We start from the raw sequence: 22241 nt of genomic DNA, 5'->3' as shown, positions 1-22241 counted from the left end.
GGGCCCAGGTGACAGCCGGTGACGTAAAGTGACGTCATATCGGTCTGAAGTAAGAACGTAGTCGCCATGCGAGCCGCCGTCTAAGAACAACGCGCCCGGTCCCAGCCTTCTACGTCAACGCGAAAGTGTTCAAAAGCGGGAAACGAGGTCCCCACGTTAACCGTATGGGAGGGCCCAGGTGACAGCCGGTGACGTAAAGTGACGTCATATCGGTCTGAAGTAAGAACGTAGTCGCCATGCGAGCCGCCGTCTAAGAACAACGCGCGCGGTCCCAGCCTTCTACGTCAACGCGAAAGTGTTCAAAAGCGGGAAACGAGGTCCCCACGTTAACCGTATGGGAGGGCCCAGGTGACAGCCGGTGACGTAAAGTGACGTCATATCGGTCTGAAGTAAGAACGTAGTCGCCATGCGAGCCGCCGTCTAAGAACAACGCGCCCGGTCCCAGGCAAATATTGCTGAATATGTATCTTTTCCAAATTAATAGAACTGGATACCAAGAATTGACCAGCTGCTAGGTATCTATCCTGCAACAAGTTGACCAATCATAGGATTATATATTATTAATTCATCAAAGCACATGGTTTCATTACCTAACTGAACACCCTCGCCAAATTCGCGTAGGCCTCGTGATTTCGCGTCCACCAAACCACAAAAAAACACAAACCCGAGTGAAACTGCTCCTCATTTGCCATCTAACATGGCTGGTTATCCGAAAAGTTCTGGTCTATCTCACTTGATACCTCCGCATAGCAAACCTCTTTCCGAACAGTCTAATTTACTATGCCTGCCTTCAAAGATCTCACCACTCAATGTACCGCATATAGGACGGTGAGTTTCTGTATTTTATCAGACAAGTCCAAGCAATTCAAACTCTGCTGTCATCACTAGTATTCTTGTCATTCAGGATGTCCAAGCGTTACAAGGAGACGATAATGATGTTAAGCATATATACATTGAACGAATATATGGCCAATTTCAGTGGTTACGTAACACTAAAATTGTTTGACCAAAAGTTAAAACCTATTATTTTGGTTAATTTATTAAGGTATTCGAGTTTGAACGATCTACGAAACTGGTATACTAGCAGTTTAAGCTGTTCAATTTGGCTTTTAATTTATATTATTTCATTTATTACAATGTTGTCAGGTTTCGCTTTAAAAATAACACCGCCGAACCGTCGTTACCTGAGTTGCGGTTCCCGGATTTGAAATTAGGGGTCGAAGGGTCGGAGAACTCTGAACATGCTAAGAGAAGTTCGGGACCTCTCCCACGAGAACATTTCTGTATAAATAACAAGTAATTGTGCAAAAAATGTAAATGGAAGTCATGTTTATTACTGTCATTTATGTCTGCTTGATTTCTTATGGAATCCGAATACAATTCACAGAGGCGTGCGCACTCCGCAGTATTTTTTTTAAAGAAAACAATAAGCGCAGCTTTCTCAAATCAACTGAATTGTAACCAAAACCTCATTTCCGCTATTAAATGAAATAACTGGTACAAGGAAACTTACTTACAAGAGACAATCTTATTCAAAATCAATACATACACATGTATAACAAACATAAATTTTGAGTGATAAATCTTTAACTAATTAAAAAATAATGTATTTTTGGAAAATTTTAGTTACTGATAACAATATTGTAACCGTGTATTTAATAGCTGAAAACGCATAACATATTAAATGATTGGTGAGGGCTAAAATATTTAGTCAATCTACTATTGTCTCATAAGGTAGAAATACTGTGTTTTCTGCACCTTTCCTTCGAAATAAACTCGGTATCCTTTATAAGAATCAATTGTTTCGACATGTATTCATACTTTTTGTATTAATTGTGGTACATCTTATTTGGGAGTAAGAGTGTAATTTCACATACTGGTTCCTTTGTATCATTTGGGAAAATAATTTGGGTCATTGTTTTTTTAAAGAATAGATTGCATATGTTTGTATACAGATTGCTTGGAAATAAAAAAGGTATGCAAACATCAATCTTAAAAACAAACTCTTTAACTTGGAAAATGTTTTTAATCCAATGCTATTCCACATTTGATTTGCTAATACTTCCGAACAGTGTAATTTGGTGAATGCATTTGTGCCCTGTTCAATTTAAAGAGAGTTCGTGTAAAAACTGTTATAAATAGAAACATGCACGCATTAATCCAAATTCATTATTAAATGTATATAAATTGTCTGCAATGAAACACAAGAAAAAAACTAAAAAAATATATTGGAGAACTACTTCTCGACAAACCGGGGTAGGAACGACAGTCTTCGTCATCGGCAATTAAAACTGAGCGAGAGGGGCGTCACAAGTGTAGCGGGTACGCAAGGGGCTATTCCAAATAGTGGGTATGAAGAACATTGAATTAAATTACCGATACTTCGCCGAAAATAGGCATCAACGAAGCAGAACATATTTTGATTTCAGTGCAAGATATGCACAATACACTTGTGTTTATTTCGCACGTGGCCATGACTTACAATCACTTTCTCGCGACTTAGCATGACTTGGTAGCAACTTCATTCCTCTCACATACTATCTTGTTCTCTGGACTTACTTAATCGAAGGACTACATTTAAACATGCATAACACTACCCCGTCCCCAATAAAGATGATTAACGGCAGTTTGAAAACAAACCCGTAAGTCGTTGATAAAAAAAAACATAGAATGCAATGTTATGTTCAATCATTTCATCATGTGCATATAGAACCTTAATTAAAAATACGAGTTCGAATTATTGAATTCTTGGATTAAAATTGATTAAACATGTTTCTAACATGAAGTTTTATTTATGTGTCTAAAAGTCATATTTGAATTATTGAGGATCACATAATTAAATACCAGCAGAATACAATTTTATTATATCACAATATGAAATATTCAATTTTAGACATTTGTTTTAAGTGATTGTAAATTTATTTTAATTGCATAATAGTCTAGTCTAAACGAGAGACAACCTGTCTATTGTTTAGCCTCGTCTTAATTGGCATCAGGCTCTCACACATACAGTTAAACAGGCAAACGGCAACACTTTTGTACTGAACCTACCTGGTGTTAATAACCATCATTGTAAATTAAGTTTTGGCACTTAAGTCTATTGTTTTTATTAATTGACTTGGCAAAAGTGTGTCCTTTTCCTGTTTGTCTATCAATTGGTATTTAATGATATTTGATTGTATATAAAATCCTTGGTTTTCTAGTTTACTTCAGTCTTAAAGAAACAATCATTTTTACTAAACCAGCTGATAACAAATGCTCTTCAATAATACATGTCAAATTGCTAAAGTTACTTGGTATAGTGCTTGTTTGATTGTTAGAGGTGTGAAGTTTCTAAAGCTGCTTTGCAAGTGTTAGGTTTGAGTTAAATAAATCATCTGAGTGACAGACTTCGCTTAATTCTACTTTACGTACTAATTTACACTGAACCTAGTTCAGAATGGTGTGTACACCTAATAAGAGCTCATCTTCTTCTGATAAGTTCACAAGAATGAAGGAAAAGTATCTAATCAAAAAGTGCAACTTGCTTGCAGTCAACCTGAAGGCCATGTCGATCTGTAAGTACTTAATAATAGTTATTCGCATAATCACTGTTATTATTATTATTATTATTATTATTATTATTATTATTATTATTATTACGTTATTCGCATAATCATTGTTATTATTATTAATATTATTATTATTATTACTAGTTTTAGTATTATAAGTATTATTAAAATTATAAATATTATTAGTATTATAAGTATTAATTCTATTATTATATGTTCTGTATTGCCCTGATAGTTCTGCAAGTTTGTGAAAAAAAGTTGTCTAAGAACGTATTTTATCATTTGGGTTTAGAATTTTGAGCTATATGATCAACTGAGAATGTATTAGATAATAATTGCAGCATTAAAATTTCAATGACACTTAAATCATTGTTTAAGACGTATAATCTCATTTCAGCCAATGACCTGTGCGAATGTAAGGAGGTGTCCCGAGGAACCGTGTCGACCGCGGGAGATCGCGAGGTAGTGCGTCTCCGTGACACTATGCCGGAGAAGCTGACAACGTTCTGCAATGCACACCTATCCATCCTTCTCGAGATGGACGACAACAAGCTCGACAAGATCGTCCGAAAGCCAGTCACCGACCTTAACGCCAACAAGAAGAAGGCCACCACACTATTCTCCAAGAAGAAAGGTAATTACTAGAGATACGTAGTGTATTGGTAAGAGGCAACTATCATAACTGGTACAACACAGTTCATAGCATTCAGGAAAAACTGACGGATATTTTGTTGACGCCTATGAAATACATGTTCAAAATAAGCATATTGAAATCATGTTCAAACATCGACAAATGTTCAAGTAACATATGCTAATAAATTGTGTTAAGAGAAATTTAAACAAATGTTTGGTTAAAGTTGGGCCAATTAAAATGTGACCAGAATTATTTTTAGCATGTGATACACCATTTTAAACAATGTCCTTGATGGTTATACCACGAGCAATAACATCTCCATATCAATCAGAGGAAATTACCAAAAATCTAGAAAAGAAATGCTCGAGGTGCTCTTGCTTCTTGATAATCGTCTTAATCAAAAGTGATAAAGGAGACAATTGAGTACATTGAATGATCATACTTAAATAAAAAATAACAGTTATTCCCGCTACAATCTTTAATTGAGATAGCTCCTAAACCATGCGTCTTGTTGTATGAGAGTTGAATTGTGAGATAACAATCCAGTATTCCTAACAGCCATTTCTCCTTGCAGAGCGTAGCGCTACCCTGGCCCCGTTGTCAAAGAACCTAGTGTTTGCCATGTGCAAGCATGTAGACTATCTCTCTCGACCAGAATTCATCGAGACCGAGGGCATCTTCCGCAAGACCGGTAACGTGTCGCGACAGAGGCTTCTCAAGGAGTTGGTCCTTGGGGGTACCGGGGACTTCCACTTGGACGACAAAACGTTCTCGCCTCACGACGTGGCCACCGTCCTCAAGCAGATCCTATCTGAGCTGCCCGACCCTCTCCTCACTCACAAACATTACGAATCTCACATCAAGATAGCTGGTACGTGCAGTTTAATGTAAAAATAGAAAACAGAATGTAGAAAAGGAGTGAGAGAAAGAGAGAGAGAGAGAGAGAGAGAGAGAGAGCGAGAGAGAAAGAGGGAGAGAGAGAGAGAGAGAGAGAGAGAGAGAGAGAGAGAGAGGGGGGGGGGAGAAGGGTGAAGTAGAATAAACAAAAAAAAATTTGTTAAAGCAAATTAAGTAGCAGTAATGATTAGCTAGATAGTGTTTATGTTAAAAAGAAAGCCTATTTAATGAGGACGTGATTATTCAGATATTCATAAATAGCTTCGTTTTCATGAACATGATCTACAAAAAAGATAATCATAAGAATACTAAAGATACATGCATATAATCTAAAGATTTCAATGTTAAAAACCCTTCTGTTTTCTCCATTCAGACATGAGCAAGTTGTGTCTTACGGCGCGAGAGAAGAAACACGCACTAGAGAAGCAGGTCAAGTCCCTTCAGCTACTGATGTTGATGCTGCCCCGGGAGAACGCCGCCTTCCTCGAGACCCTCTTCAAGCTGCTGAGCCGAACCGCACGCTGTCCGGCGAACAAGATGGCCGCCACATCCCTCGGTGTCGTATTCGCGCCCAGCCTTATCTGTCCCCGAAAGCTTTCCGCTGAGGGCCTCCAAAGCGTCTCTGGAACCCTAAGCAAAGTCGTCACACTGATGATCGAGAATATGGAGTCAATCTTCAAAGTCCCTTGTGAGATTGCAGCCGACGTAGCGAATTTCTGGCAGGAGATGGAAGACCCGAGCATGGAGCTGCTCACTGCACAGGCATGCAACGAGAAGAAGGCTAAGGTGAGAATAATGATTCACCCTGTTGATTACCATGTGATGTTTATATTTAAAATTGGGTTCAACTGTCAGATTAAGCATATTTTTGTTAAAATTGAGAAACTTCTAGGAATAGTATGAATCAGGTCATGTTGAAAAATATCACCCAATAGTATACATTGAATATCAAATGGTTAAAAGTAAATATATTAGCATAGAACAATACTCTAAAACATACACCAAAATAAAGTTGTTGAAAGAGCAGATGTAATAAATGATGTAAACCACCAACGTTGTTTAATCCAGAACGGCAGCTCGAGCGCCATGAAAACTGTCAACACGTTCGCGGAGAGAAAGTCACCCGAGGAATACACATTCGTCGAGGAAACACAGACCGCCCTGGCTCAGCTGATTGCCCGTGTCCAGCCTGCGAAGAAACTTCTTAAACAGTTAATCCGTGACACCATCGTGCAATGCAACACAAAGAAGGGAAAGCATTCGCGCAGTAGGTCCTTCGGCGAATCACTAAAGGTAGGCATATGATAATGCTTAAACGGTTAACGAAACATAATAAAGACAGAATCGTAATAACAAATAAAACGGTTGTTTTGAACGTAAAACTTGGACATAACATAAAAGAAAATTTAAGCCTTTGCTGTTATGATTTAAAACAGTTTTTACAAAGTTACGAAATAATATAATTAAACAGTAAGACTCTAGTAAACTTAGCATCCTTGTAGCATTAGTCGTTTTGTATATTTATAAAATATGATTGCGTTATTAAACATTACCTTATTTCATATTTTAGAAGCACTTCCCCCTGCTGTCGAAGAGCATGTTACGTAACCTGAGCGACAACAATAAATTGCTATTGAGCGTGGCTTCCCCCGTCACCAACGATACTAGCTTCGCCAACATCACCTACTTAAATACCCCATGCAATAAATACACACCATTCATGGTAGGTACACTTAATAAAGTGATTAATAACAACGTTTAAATAGACATTTAAACAGTATAAAAATTAGCGCTTAAAAAATAAATCAAAAATATTTATAGTATTTCAATAACTTAATTTTTCTATACGATAACAATATTAATTCTGAGAACATACGTTGATTTTGATAATCAACAAATTCATGTGAGTGTAATTGTTTTTGATCAATACACTTTTTCTCCTTACAGCGTAACAGAGCAGCTGTCCACATCGTCGACCTGAGCGCCTCTCCATGTGACGTAGAGCCCCAGTGACGAGTTTGTCGACGCATTGTGTAACGATAATACAATATTGTGAAGTGATTACGTTCATAACACTGTCTTATAGCTAAATGTGCTAATATTGACCTGTTGCTGTCAGGATTCGAGGAATGATAAGACAAGTATGGTGCTGTTAAGAGTTTTTCAGTTTGCTGTTTATTTATACTGTTAAGTTATGGTACTTAGAAACCGTCGTGAAAAGTGTAAAGACTATGGAACGGACTAGTCACTCACACCATGGATTTTGGAAATGAGTCTATTCTTTATATGAAATATATGTATTACCCTCCCCCCTCCCTCTCTCTCTCTCTCTCGCTCGCTCTCTCTCTCTCTCTCTCTCTCTCTCTCTCTCTCTCTCTCTGAATTGAGGCTCCTACATACTATATACTTAAGCTGACTCTGAATGCATAGTTATTTAAAAACAGTGTTGAACATTAACTTGCAGGTTGTTAAAGATTAGTTGATAAATGCTATAAATAATGTTTTTATAAAGATACTTATTTAAGATACATCATTGTATAAATGCTAAGTTTTTTTTACATGTTTAACATATTCTTATATGAGTGATATTGACTAAACTATAATAAATATACAAATTCTTGTTTTGTTTATCAGTTTGAATGTGGACATGTAACTAGTCTAACAAGAATAACGTCTTGAAAAGGCGACGCATTTTAATAAATGGACTCAAATTTTGCTGAATATGTCTCTTCTCCAAATAGTTAGAACTTGATACCAAGAATAAATTGACAAGCTGCTAGGTATCCATCATGCAACAATTTGTCCAATCGTAGGTTTATAGTTTGTAAATTAATAAAAGCATATGGTTTCATTATCTAATGTATTAATTGAAAATCTTCGACAAATTCACCTAGTCCTGATCATGTCGCGTCCACCAAACCGTGTCTTAAAAAACACAAACACCGCATGTTTCTTGTTAACCAAACTGCTATTATTATGAACATAAATGCATGAATTCATTATTTATAGTATTGATACTTGAAAAATATAAATTGGTTGCACTGAAGCACAAGAAAATAATAGGATATGAAAATCTTTGAAAACGATTTCTTGCCAAACCGAAATAGGAACGACAGACTATGTCATCAGCGATTAAAACTGTGCGAGAGGGGCGTCCCAAGTGTAGCCGGGACACAACTGGGTATTCCAAAAGTGGATATTTTGAAAAATGAATTAAAATAGAAATATATCGCTGAGTATAAGCATAAAATATACAGAGCATCTTTCGATTTCAGTGTATGATCTTATTTTATTTCACACGTGGTCACGACTTACAATCGCATTCACGCGGCTAAGCATAACGTGGCAGCGAAATCATATCTCAGTTCCATCTCATGCTATCTCGTTCTCGCGACTTACTTCAACAACAACAACAACACAAATAACAAGAACAACAACAACACGAACAACAAAAACAAAAACAAAAACAACAATAACAACAACAACTTTCATGCAATCAGGCAAACATGCCAACAACGTACAAACAGTTTACGAGCAAACAGGTAAAATTTAGCGAGGAGCATAATAATCAAATGTGAACAAAAAGATAAATAATTGTTTATCAGTAGTACTGAACTTTTTTGCAATGAAAGGTAAATCTAGAATGCTTATATAAAAACATTTTGTCATTAACAATATGCTAGAACAAAAATTTAAACAAGTAATTACCACAGTCCGAATGTTTGTTTAGAGGGAGTAGTATTTATCCAGTCGTGAATATCATGAGCTAATTCGTGTTTTTGTATGTACTGAATGACTTGACACACACGTGCTATTTAGTACTACAACCAATTTTCTATGAATGAAAAGTATTATAAATTTGCGAATGACATTCCAACCGTGGATATATAGTGAATTAGTTGCAGCAATGTATGGTAAGTTGCAATAATTTGTATAATATAATTCATATGTTAACTGTCCAACTGGTGAAATTGAATAATGATGCCATGCATTTCAAGTTCTGAGGTTATTTGCATGATATATATAATATAATATACACAAGTTTGCAAAATTACGCAAGAAACCATTAACACAACTATAAAGATGTCAATATATATATAATTTTTTTTTCGCATAATAATTTTGCAAACTTGTGTATATTAGGCCAGTTGCAATAGTATGGTTTAAAGAATTGTCTCCCCGTTTCTATTTGTAGCGTGTTTGAACTGGTTCTAAATTTTGTTAATGCTATTCTGTATTTTTGACATTTAATTCGATCCAGATAATTTTCAAGTACAAATTCGTGTTTGAATAGACAATATGTTTCAAGTTTATTAGAGTTGTTCATTATTGAGTACCATGACTGTTTCTAGATATCTGTTATTCTTTGAATAATTACTGTAGTGTTAATTTGAGTTCACCCATATGTCATTCATTCCGCATTCTTTTTATATGAAATGCCCTGTTGGTTTTATTTATCGACCCATCGTCCAGTGTATTTTTGAAGCATACTATATGATTTAAATAATAAAGGGTTTGGGTACTTTATAGTAATTTAGACCAGTATTTAATTAGAATGATTTTCCTTTGTATTTACATTGGAAGTATCCCAAGTTTTCCATTTAATGCGTCTATATGTGTTGATTTTTTTACACATAGAAGTTTTCTGCAGTATTTTTTATGAATAAGTCTGATGTCTTTACATTCGTCATATCAAATTATTTCAGCGCCATAGTTTAGTATTGGTGTAACTAATGTGTAGAACATTTTTTCTGAAACTGGTTAATCCGTTTGATAATAAATTATGAAAAGATTGTGCAAAGAGTGCTATGAGTGTTGTGCTATTCTTTTTTGTTCTGTACCAATTATTATTTTTAAAAAGGTGAACTCCAATATACTTAAATGACTGAACGACTTTATGGTTTGGTTGTTTATGACAAAACCATGTGTTGGGTGTCGTCCATTTTCGAAAATCATTACTTTATTTTTGCTTGTATTCAGTTTTAATCCACACATATCACAGTAACCTTGTATTAGTGTAAGTATATATGTTCTGTAACGATTGATGAGAGTAGGCGAATACCACTGCATCATCTGCAAAAAGTAACATAAATAATTATGTTTGGTCTAATGTTATGATGTTTTCATTTTCCACATTTATGCTATATATTATATCATTGAGGAAATATAAACACAAAGCTACTTGCAGGATCCCCTTGTTTAACCCCTATATTTGAAGTTATATACGTTGTATGTTCGTTTTGGTTTATTTTGATGCACGATTTTATGTATGAATAAATTGATTTTAGTGCCTTAAATAATTTTGAACAAACATTCTCTTTCAGTAATTTTTGCCATAAGAAGGTTCTATCAATTTTGTCGAACATTTTCTCCCAGTCCAAAAAGGCCAAGTATAATTTCCTCTTTTTCAAGCGTTTGAGTAACAAATGCCTGTAGAAAAAGGATACAGTCGATTGTTGACTTGTCTTTTTGAAATCCAAATTGATTGTCGATAAACTTGTGTGTTTCCTTTGCCCATTTAGATAATCTATTAGCTAAAAGAGTTGGCATACTTTGATAAGAATTACCGTTTGAGTTTTATCTTTATTAAGGATTGTTGGGATAAGAGTGAGGTTTGTGCACATAAACTGGTTTAAGACCCCAGTAAATTTATATTTTACTGACCGTTCCAAGGCGGTACCTAACAATCCTTGATAAACACCCTTAGTTTGTTATTTTATTTTAAATAGTATATGTGTACTGAGTTTGTGGAGTTTTGTGTTGTTCACTGTGTCTGGTTTGTGATTGTTTGTTTTTGTAATCTATGTCTTTGGCGTTAATTTATACTTTGATAAGATCCATTTACGTTTTTACTTTATTCGGGATTGTTGGGATAAGAGTGAGGTTGTGCACACAAACTGCTTTAACCCCCCAGTAAATTTTCATTTTACTGACCGTTCCAAGGCGGTATCTAACAATTCTTGATAAACATACCTTGTGATTTTGTGTTCTATGTCTTTGGCGTTTGCCCATTGCCACTAAACCGGGTTTATGTTTAAACTTTTTGCTACTGAGCTTGTTTCTGTAGCTTTTTGCATAAATATTGGGTATAATTTTGCAATTATGTTTATAAGCGTGATGCCATGATAATTTTTGGTTTCGTCTGGATACCATCCTCTAAAAATTGGAACATTAATGCCTATCCCCCAAGATTGAGGATATTCTCCTTCGCGCAATGATTTATTATACAATTCTACAGAAATGGTGATAGTATTGCAAACGTATCTTTAAATATTTCTGCAGTAATTTGGTCAGGCCCTGGACTTTTTGAATTATTTTGTGAACATACTGCTTTTTTAGTTCTGTGATTGAAAACGGACTATCGGGTGTTTCATTTTGAATGAATCTTTCTGGGTTTTTTTTTCATTTTGTTGGTTGATTCTATTTGGTTCGTCTCCATAAAGCGAACTAATTGGTGAAAACGAACCTACACATACAAAAACACATCATGTTAAACGCTGTACAGTTACTTCTTAAACACAAACCCCTCCCCTAGAAGAACAGAGAATACATTGCTATGTTCAATCATTTATATATGTGTATGTAGTAACTTTTCGGATACTAGCTCGTATGACGCTGAAAATAACATTGTTCCATATCAGTTTGAACCATTAAATAGGGATGGTTTAATTGAAGACGACATTAATCGTCTAGATCTTCACGACGGAGATGATGGAAATCGAATTGGCAACACGAACTGGTAACCTAAAGTTACTAAACTTAATTTGAACTTCTTTATCTATGCGGAATCGATACCCAAAAATGTTAAAATGCAAATTCAATTTGAATACAAGTTTGGTTTTAAGTCATTCAGTGTCACTGTTTTTATATTTTGTAATTCATGTGACAATTAAGAATGTCGTGTAATTCAACATTTGTCAAAACTGAAATGTCTGAAAATACATGAACGTGACTATCTGTACTATAATATTTTCATAACTATTGCTTGGTTTATAAATTATTTTGTACATCAAATTTCTAATCTAGATTATCATTTATAATCCCATATCCAGCAAAAGAACTTGATTATAGTAATTTTGTAGTTTATTTGATGATTTAATTGTTTTAGGTGCAGATGCAATAGCTGTATTGCTATGCATACAGAGCGGGAATCGGTATGCTGCCGTGATGTTGAACAAACAAACTTCAAACTGGATGTGTTCAATGAAGAAGGCCATGACATTGAATGTATAACAGACCACCCCGGGTTTGGCACTGTTTGCCTGGACCGCTATGTGCTAGAGACTGCATACTACCAGTACAGACAGCAGTATGGAGTGCCGCAACAGGAAGATAATGAGTAAGTCTTAGTTGTATAAAAGAAATAATCAATGCATGTGGTTCAAAGTTTATTTACATTCTGTCAGTCACTAGAATGCTATCACATGATATTCTTAGAACTTCATTTTGTTTTAATATCATCAATATTATAACCGCATATAAAAATTAACCCCCTATAATTGGGAGTTACTTGTATAATTTCACATTGGTTTGACATCTTATTTTGCAGGCAACAGAGATATGTGGCATATCGCCAGTTTGTCAGATGGTGTTGGGGATATTTGGGAAGAGAGGTGCGTGTTGTACTTCCATCATGTGCAGTTCAAAGGATTAGGGCGCAGTTTCCATCACAGCAGTATGAGGGATTTCAGGACTTATAGGCAGTCATGACAGATGTTTGCGACATATTGTTTGCTACTTATGTGTCAGATTTCAATTTTACTATTCCAATATTTTACCACAAGTGTTTTGTGTTTTTTGTGATGAATCAATTGAAATAAAATGTTTGACAGGTTGGATTACTTTTGCATTTGTTTGAACTACGAAAATGATTCCTTAGTGCAAGGCCATGCCAATATTCAATATCCATCATATATGCATGAAGCATTTGTTCCATGTTGTCATGTTTTGGTCACTCCTTAGTTAAATGAGTAAAGCTTGTAATGACAACAATTAAAGGGTCTGTCTGACAAATTATTTACTAGTGGAAGTAATTTGAAGAAGAGCACTTTAACATATATCCTTCAAATAATTCAAAGTTGTTTGAGTCGCCCCAGCCCATGTGATAGGGACATAATGGCAACTACATTAAACTTTATCCATCGCAATGCAACAGTTTTAGCTGTAAAATCGACTGATCACTTTGTCTAATTTGACATATTGCCCACTATCCATAAACTGAGTTTCATGAACTAGCTTTGATACTTCTTGAATTATCACAGGAACATATTGGCTATATCTTTAATGTCAAGGGCAATAACTCGCTCTGATGAAAAAATAAACTAACGTGCATAATCTTCATATTACTATCTATCCACATACCAAGTTTCATCAACTTAGCTAGAGAACTCTTTTAGTATTCCAAGGACCGATAATTTTTCCATCAACAGCTATATTTTTATATTTCAAGTCAAGGGCCATAACTCGGCATACATTTACCTGAAGAAAAAAATAAACAAATGTGTATTATCTACACACTGCCCTCTTTCCACATATGTTTCATTTAACTTGGCTTTGATTCTTTTTTTCCCTATCACAGGTTCAAATTGGCTATAGTTTTAAAATCAAGGGCCATAACTTTGTCTGACAAAAAAATTAAACTAACATGCATATTGCCTCTCCACTTACTAAGATCATTGACCTTTAATACTTTTTGAGTTATTGCCTGACTGAGATTTTTGTGGGCGGACTGAGGGTAAACCTTGAGCCCCGTCCGATGAAACCGGTAGGGGACTAAAAGAAAAATAAGATGTGGTATGGGTTTAGGTTTGTAATTTATATTAAGGATGATTGTTATTTCAAACAATAAAAGCACCAAATGATATGTACAACAATTCTCTGGCATTGAATTAACAGAAAACAAGGACTAGAATGGCAAACATGCACTTAACAAAGGAAAACAATCAATCTAAACTTTTGAAACCTGATCAAGAGGCTGGATAAGAAAAAAAGGTATTGCTAATATTACACAGATACTATAAAGTTATTTTTAAGTAACAATATTCAAAACTTTAGTGAAAGTATAATACAAAAAAACCATTCCACTGTCACAAAGATTCATTAGATTATACATGCATATATACAGAAACAACCACCATTACAGGAAATAATATTCAATTAAGATACAGGTTATACATGTAGTGTTAAAAAAGGAAAATGCCAAATTGTTGACAAATCTTGGGATATATTCAAACAGTCACAATCTATGTTTTTTCTTATTTCCCCTACACTAATATTTCAACCTTTTGTTTTTTCCTAAACACCTTGTTACCTCAACCTTGGTTGGCTTTCTTTTCCCTGATGTGAGGGGAGGTGGGGCTGGGGTTGACAGTTTGTTTTTTTCACCACATATTTCTATACACATGTCAAGAAGTTCCTTTACATAACCAAAGGTCATTTCATCATTCACAAACTTGACTGAAAAGTCATCCTTATATTTTGGAAATACTATCTTCAGGTTGAACTTTCCATTTTTTGATATTTTTTTACCTCTTTGCACATTTTCATTGAAATGTAGGGCCGCCAAGTATTGGCGACACATTTGTCCGTGGAAGGAATATGCTGTCATTTTTGGTGCAAAGTGATTGATTACACTGTGAAATGATTCCAGTGTTGACGTTTGAAATCCTGCGGACAGCTTTTTGATGTCCTTGCACAGTCTCTTGTTTAGCAGAATGTCTTCCATTTTGGCAGCTGCCTTTGAGCCCTTTTTTAACCATTCTCGGGGTTCAAGGGGACCATGGGTGCACTGCTGGTAGAGGTCACCATGTCCAGTGTGAATGTCTTGAACATGGTTGACCACTGATGTCCACTTTGCTGCAATCATGGAGCCCTCCTCTCCCTGGGATGATGCGGCTGACCAATAAAGGTGATTGGTGATACTCTTCATCCACTTGCAGACTATGTTGCAGTCTTTTTCCTTGGACAGTGCAAGGAGCTTCTTTTTCACAGCTGAAACATAGTAAGAGTATGTGAAATATGTACTAAATGAAACTTTTGGAAAGTATCATAAGCCAAATGTTGGGTTTAAGTTTTTTATCACATGTTGGTTTTGAAATGATCACTAAAGAATAAAGTCTTCTTTATGAAATGAACAATGTTTTGAAATGAGATCCTTTGGTTCCCCATTGTGACTGTTTAAGCAAAATTTGGTTGAAATTAACCACACTTTGTCTGATAATGAACAATAACAATTGCTCATCTTTAGCACTTGTCAGAAGTAGGTGGGCTTTCCAACATGCTATTATAGCATTCATGAGACTTATAGACTGACAATCTAGGTCAATCATTATGATTTAACCCTAGATACGGTAATACATGTATGTTTCCACAGCTGAACAAAATATGTGTTACCTTTTCCAATATGCCACACATCAAAGGAATGGGCAGTCCCAGGTAAATTCTCTCTAATCCACTTTTGTATTTGCAGATGCCTGTCTGTAATGATTTCTGCAAGGGACAGGCCACATCTGCGTAAACTGTCAGTTGCTCTCTTAAGGCCCTCCAACTCCATATGGTAGCTTGACTTCACTTCATTGGACTGAAAAAGATAGCAGAAATAAATAATTATCATGTTGCTAAATCACCGTGGTATCAATATTCATACAATGTAACTGTTAAACCAGTGAAGACATTTTTTACATAAACACCCTGGACTTTAATTCAATATATTCTCATGTAAACTAGGCAAAAAGGTAATAATCAAAGGCAGTTGTATGTTTATTTACCATCATCTTATTTGAGAAACTAGGACTAGTGCACCAGCCTTCACTATTATGTTATCAAGTTACAGAATGTTTTTGTTCTTGCCAAATCATATGCAATATTTTGTCAATCTTACTCAAGAATAATGAATACATCTCTTGAAAAGTCAACAAAATTACTAGTTATTCTAAAATATCCCCAATTCTGTTTGACATCAACCTTTGGCATTCATGCATTGGTCTTACACACAACAGAAGGCATCGTATGATCAACTATTATGTCATGTTATATCTTGCTTCAGACCCAAAATACATGGCAATGTCCCCAAGCAGATAACTTCAAACATTTGGAGAGACACATGATGCAATAATAACCACTCATTTGACAGCCAATGTTGCTTGACTTAAAATGGCTGAATATCTTGAAAAGTTTATTAATATTAACAAACCTGCACAAGTTCAATGGCTACTACTCTCCCGGTGTGCATATCAATCATGGAGTATACACCAAACTTTGCAGAGTGTCCCGGGCTGTCAGAACGTCCATCTCCAGCAACCACAAGCTCTTCTTCGCGGTCTAGAAGGACACTTATCAGTTGGTCATTACACTTTGTCCACACTCTCTCAATTGCTGGCCACAATACAGTTCTTTGATGACTAAAGAAAGTTGAAAGACTAATACTTAATACATTAATAAACTCAAAAATTCGCAGCACTTTCGAAGGTGAACATCCTGAGAACAAAATGCCAGCACTAAGAAGAATGTTCCCAGCAGGAACACCTCTAACTTTGGGCTGTGACTCCCATCGCCTGGTGTGTCCACATTCACAAACTTGTTTGATGGCCATAGCTGATCCCTGGACATTGCAGACTTTGCCTTTGGTAGGGAGATGGCACATTTCACATCTGTTGAACAGTTCTAAAAGATTGTCTTCAAAAACAAGAAACTTCCTCTGCTTATGTACATCTGCCCTGAAAAAGATGAATGTTCTTATGTCAATTAATCTTCAGTTCTGACAGCATACATTATGCTTTTATAAATTGTCAATTGCAGACAAATGAGGAATCAAGAAATGCTAAAATTGAATGCACCAGTGATTAAGGAAGTAATTTGAATCAATTCAAGTAGCACTATGTGGATAATTTACAACATATTTGACTACTCACATTGGCTTAATATTTTGGTGGGAATGATATAGCATAATGATAAAGATGCGCTTTAATACTGAAGTTATATATGACAAAGACTTAACAGGTTTATTTATGAAGGCATAACTTACTGCCTTGGGTTATCATCTTCTGAGTCACTGTACACTGAGGCTTCTGTTTCATAGTCCGGATCTATGGCTTCATCATCAGTATATCCCCAGGATGATGTGGACATGAAGGATTTGTTGAGTGTTGATTCAACAACAACCCTGCCCTTCTTCCGTGCAGGAGTTGAGGCGAGGACTGGGGCTGGTAATGGAAAAGCCAGAAGGTGTGGAGCAGGAGGGACCTCAGAACAGGCAGGTGTCAGGCTCTTTTCATCAGCAATGTCACTGTCACAGTACTGGGTACTTGAGGTGGAGTATGTGATGTGGTGTTCCATCACAGTCTCTGTCCCTGAATTGAAGAATAGATAAATGTGTAAATATATATATGTTGAGTCCAATTGCTTTATTCATAATTGCATAATATGCCATCACTAAAGTGAAATTTGATCTGGAAAACCTAACAAATTCTTACAAAATAATGTCAGGTAAGAAGAAATTATACTTGTGGAACACAACCAGCTTTTGATCCCAAATTAGAAATAAAAGCTTGATCAATGTAACAAACCTTTCTGCACTTTGAAATGAAACTTTTAAGCAGTCAGATTTTCAACCTCCAGCAATTTGACAGCTGCATAATATGGATTTTATTACACAAGTAGAATTACCTTTAGTTTTTCGCTTAATTGGCGGTGGCCTGCGATTCACTTGGGTACCCCGGACAGCAGTTGTTACACAACACTTTGGACATGCACATGAGGCCTGAAAAATGTTAAAAATTGTAGACTGTCTTAGTCAGATAGTTTTTGTAGCTTATCTGGAATAATATGCATTATTTGGACTTTATCTTCTATAATTGTAACATAGCATGGCTTCATGTCAGCTGTGCTTGTGGTAATTTCAAGTTTTAAAAGGGCAGGGTGCTGCGGAAAAGGCACATGGCACTAAAATCTTGGTTAGAATGGCACCTTCTAACTACTATGAAAACCTTAATTATATTTTTTTAGAAATATGGCTAAATTGCTTAAAATACAAGATCAAGACATTTGTTTGTATTTGAAATCATATAACAAGTTTTAAATGCAAGCGAAACATATGTATAGGAAATATTTTATTATCTGTTAGCTTTCAACAATTACAAAAAGACATCGTAGTTCACAAGCTGGTCTTCATGAAAGTGTAGGGGTGCTACTAAAACATATATATTGTGTAACACCCTCCATATAAACTCATAAGCTAAAACCGAAAGAAAATGATAACAATAATCAAATTATTCATTACCTTCTTATTGCTGGTATTCATTGATCTCATCTCTGTATGTTTGAGTTTACCCATGTTCCTTTTCAGGGAATCATCACAAGATTTCTGAAATAATACATAGTAATGCCAACAGTCACAATAAATGTTCACATGAACATATATGAATACCTTTAATATGTACAACTTACAAATAAAGGTGTTTACTTCTTTAAAAAGTAATTGCCAAAGCTGCTTTACTATACACTGGAACATAACATAACAATGAGGACATTCTCTTTAATGGAGATATACACAGTATGATGAAATAGCAAAAAAAGAAGAAAACTTGTTGAACACTGACTTAGACATGGTATCAATGTGTACAATGCATCACATAGTTCATTCTTATGCATGATTGATTAGCCAATGTTATCACGTGATATTACCAAATTCAGTATATAGCTCAGATATTCAATTGTTCATGGTAAGCCTTGGTAGCACAGTGGATATGACACTGGACTGCAATTTTGGCCACACCAGTCCGAAACCAGTCTCTACCTCGATTTTTTATTTGCATTATGGTCCATTTTTTTTACAGTTGTGTTATCTAAGGGTAAAACATTGTACCAAATTATTGACTTTGTGCTAAGATTCTTTACCAATCTGGTGTATAGTCCCTTTACAATCAGCATCTCGAATTGATAATAATTAGGTTTGTTTTTATTGGTGTCTTTGTTTCAAATCAACGATTTTCTATATGTACCTTTGACTGGATCTTAGCATCAGTACTGTGAGTTTCTAGGTCTTGTTGAAGGTTAAGGGCTGAGGCTACTGTTGAAGACTGGTCAACGGGAGGTGGTATTTCAGCGCTCTACATAAAAAACATTGATAGTTGAAAATGATATCAAAATATTTATTGCACACTAAATACAGTCATCGAAATAAGGCTTTTGGATGCACAAGCCCGAATTCACATATCACTGCTTGGCATTACATCTTTGAACAAGCTCTGCTGTATAAAACTCAGACTTTGAGCAAGCCCAGAAAGCATTTTAACAGTGCAGGCCTTGCTGGCTTGTGCTAATTTCGACCACTGTAAATATCAGTAATTGACCCTATAATCCTTCCTTTTTAAAGACAAGTGCCTTTAAATGATCATCACATAAGTGTTTGAATAAATATTACCTGCATGACAGTTCTTTTACTGTTGTCCAACTCCATGTCCATGTCTAATTCAACTGCGTCAACTGGAAACTCAGTGGATGGAGGGTTGGCGGTCATGTCACCCTAATGAAAGGAACAAAGTGCCCATTAGTATTGATAATATATACTCAATACAAATAGTTTTTAAGGAAACAATTACACACATGTACACTTCATTTCCATAAATGAAACTGCAATTTGATTTCATGGTGGGTGTATATGATTTAAGAGGGAAAAATCCCAAACAACTCTAGAAAATCCATTGAAATTTTAAACATCCTACAAATGAATACTAATATAAATACATACTAGATTAACAGGAGATAAATCTGGAACAGCATCTGTATACGTTACAGCAGTTGATTTATCAACTTGGCCTTTCTGGTTGTAGTCACTCAGTATCTGAAGGGGAAGCGATTTTTTATAGGTATATATATACAATAACCCTTTACTCAAACTTGAGATGTTAAAAGTCAAAACATTTATAAAGCATCTTCAAGGTTCTTTCACTAATACTTCTATACCATAAGTTTTTTTTATATATCCGCAATATAATCCAGTAAATGAAAGACAAATTATGAACCATACTTGCAACTTTACAACTATTTTAATCTTATAATATGCCTAAAAAACATGAGCAAAATAAACACAATGCGTTCATCATCCTTTATTTACAGAGCCTCTGGAAGATACAGATTAAATCAAACGGTAGCAGTATAACCCGTTTTCATATCGTACAGTCAGATCTTGCTTTTTCATGAATGTATGTCTATTCATGATTCATTTATATAAAAAAATTTATTACAAATAAGTCCTGACATACATGTTTTGCACATACATTCAGTATGCACTAATTTGTATACATTTTAAAAAGAGTGTTCTGCTCAGGTCTATTTACAAATACTAACCATCCAAGTTGAAGGGCTAAATTGAAATGTTGACTGATTAAGTCAAATAAACCTGTTAACATATTAAAATGTGCAACATACCCTCCTCACTTCTCGTTTGCGCACTACCGGTCTTGCTTGGACTTGGTCAAGGTTGCTTTTCCTAACTTTGTCGCCAAATAATGTGGGGATAGCTTCGTCTATTAAAGCAGTTCTATAGGCTAGACCGAGACTCCATTTAGTTCTGGTAGTCATCGTGAACATTGTCAACTCAAAATGCTCAGAACACACAAGCTGTGCATTTGCGGAACCGTTTTTCGAGGGACCTTGCCATCCGGCCCTTGAACACTCAGACCCAGTCATCTGAATTGAACGAATCCATTGTTTCCGGAGTTTCTCTTCTTTGGGAAATGTGTGCAGACTAATTCCATTTCCTGGCACATTGCTACATCCCCCAACACAACACCGAGACCGTCCCATTGTTTACACTAATTAATATTCCACACTTAAACTAACATCCGTGTCGTTCTTTTCAATGTAAATAAACAATATGGCGGAGACGAGTAACGACTCTGACGTCACGACGAAAATTTACGAATGAGAAACCGGACTTTCCCGATGATGGACAATATCGGAAAAGTACAATATGCGAATATGATTAGTCGGCTACTACATCGTAAATATTCGCAAAAGTTCGGAATTTTCAGTTCAGACGTTATAAATAGACATATCTTAAGCCAAATCAACGGTGTTGACATAGTCACTGCATAGTACCTTTAAACATATGAGTTCGAATTGTCTACTGTTTGTGTTTTCTTTGTATTATTATTTATCTACACAAAATTCAGAATTCAGTATTGAATTCTTGTATTGCAATTATTAATATATAATTATTATGATATTCCAAACTTATATACTTATGTGTCAAACATGAAGTTGTATTTGTTTGTCTAAAAGTCATACTTATATTATCCAAATTTATATAATTAAGTACCAGCAGAATGCATGTTTATTATAATACAAGATGAAATATTCAATTTCAGACATATATTTAAAGTGATTGTAAATTAATTTTAATTGCAATATAATAGTCTAGTCTAGACGAGAGACAACCTGTCTTTTGGTTTTAGCTCGTCTTAATTGGAATCAGGGTCTCACACATATACAGTTAGACAGACGAATGGCAACACAAATATGTACTGAACTTACCTGGTGTCATTAGCCAACTTTGTTACTTAAGTGAAAACAGTATATAGCTTTTATTAATTGACTTGGCAGTGTTTTTATTTCATGTTTGTCTATTGATTGGAACTTAATGATTTTTGTTTGTATATAATTTATAATATAAACTAATTTACACTGAGCCCAACTCATAAGTGTTCAACTGCTTCTGATTGGTTCACAAAAATGAAGGAAAAGTATCTAATAAAAAAGTTAAAATTGCTTGCAGTCAAACTGAAGGCTATGTCGATTTGTTGCGTCTCCATGTTGTCATGCCGAACAAGCTGACTAAGTTTTGCAAAGCACAAATATCTTTCCTTTTCGTGGTGGACGACAAAATACACAAATAATTATTTAAAAAAAACCCGCAAAAATCTTGAGTTCAGGCTGAGGATCTGTTTCTTTTATCTCCCTGAGTAGGAAGACAAGATTTATGATACATGCATGCATACTAAAGCCTTAGATACCAACAGTGTTACATGTGCCAGACTTGTACCAAAACAAGCAAACAATCTTCTAACTGATACGGTGCTTTCAAATGTATAATGCAACAATCTTGCCAAACTGATTAACTACTACTTTGCTTCAAACATGAACAATAGCATTGTCATTTA

General features: G+C 35.3%; 2 protein-coding genes and 1 pseudogene across 3 annotated transcripts; 2 read left to right on the top strand and 1 right to left on the bottom strand.

The window, feature by feature from the left end:
• Nucleotides 1–3439: 3439 nt before the first annotated feature.
• On the top strand, nucleotides 3440–7119 carry LOC128208449 (rho GTPase-activating protein 19-like; annotated as a pseudogene).
• A 4633-nt stretch (nucleotides 7120–11752) lies between these two features.
• LOC128208229 (P2X purinoceptor 7-like) lies at nucleotides 11753–12918 on the top strand. Its single transcript, XM_052911707.1, has 3 exons — nucleotides 11753–11821; nucleotides 12191–12421; nucleotides 12632–12918. The coding sequence occupies exons 2-3, from the start codon at nucleotides 12216–12218 to the stop codon at nucleotides 12780–12782; spliced, it is 357 nt and encodes a 118-aa protein (XP_052767667.1). The 5' UTR covers nucleotides 11753–11821; nucleotides 12191–12215; the 3' UTR covers nucleotides 12783–12918.
• A 958-nt stretch (nucleotides 12919–13876) lies between these two features.
• Nucleotides 13877–21159, bottom strand: LOC128208215 (uncharacterized). Of its 2 annotated transcripts, none has more exons than XM_052911683.1 (10): nucleotides 20509–21159; nucleotides 19829–19921; nucleotides 19502–19603; nucleotides 19080–19187; nucleotides 18359–18442; nucleotides 17746–17839; nucleotides 17105–17429; nucleotides 16274–16796; nucleotides 15475–15661; nucleotides 13877–15072 (listed from the first exon to the last, which is right to left on the bottom strand). In XM_052911683.1, the coding sequence occupies exons 1-10, from the start codon at nucleotides 20884–20886 to the stop codon at nucleotides 14351–14353; spliced, it is 2616 nt and encodes an 871-aa protein (XP_052767643.1). In that variant the 5' UTR covers nucleotides 20887–21159; the 3' UTR covers nucleotides 13877–14350. The 2 variants fall into 2 exon arrangements, with proteins under 2 accessions (XP_052767643.1, XP_052767644.1); XM_052911684.1 differs by lacking the exon at nucleotides 20509–21159 and adding an exon at nucleotides 20108–20475.
• Nucleotides 21160–22241: the final 1082 nt, after the last annotated feature.

The sequence above is a fragment of the Mya arenaria genome, chromosome 11, assembly GCF_026914265.1.
Source record: "Mya arenaria isolate MELC-2E11 chromosome 11, ASM2691426v1".
Classification (NCBI taxonomy): domain Eukaryota; kingdom Metazoa; phylum Mollusca; class Bivalvia; order Myida; family Myidae; genus Mya; species Mya arenaria.
Note: the sequence above shows the minus strand (reverse complement) of the source record. Positions and strands in the feature narration are given on the sequence as shown.

What these genes read in the sequence shown, in the direction of transcription:
- LOC128208229 (XM_052911707.1), top strand. Translation starts at nt 12,216, where the DNA reads ATGCATACAGAGCGGGAATCGGTATGCTGCCGTGATGTTGAACAAACA. An exon ending in CCGCAACAGGAAGATAATGA is followed by an intron (nt 12,422 to 12,631) that starts GTAAGTCTTAGT and finishes CTTATTTTGCAG; the next exon opens with GCAACAGAGATATGTGGCAT.
- LOC128208215 (XM_052911683.1), bottom strand. Translation starts at nt 20,886, where the DNA reads ATGGGACGGTCTCGGTGTTGTGTTGGGGGATGTAGCAATGTGCCAGGA. An exon ending in ATGCTAAGATCCAGTCAAAG is followed by an intron (nt 18,443 to 19,079) that starts GTACATATAGAA and finishes GTATTATTTCAG; the next exon opens with AAATCTTGTGATGATTCCCT. An exon ending in TGTGTGGCATATTGGAAAAG is followed by an intron (nt 15,073 to 15,474) that starts GTAACACATATT and finishes ACTATGTTTCAG; the next exon opens with CTGTGAAAAAGAAGCTCCTT.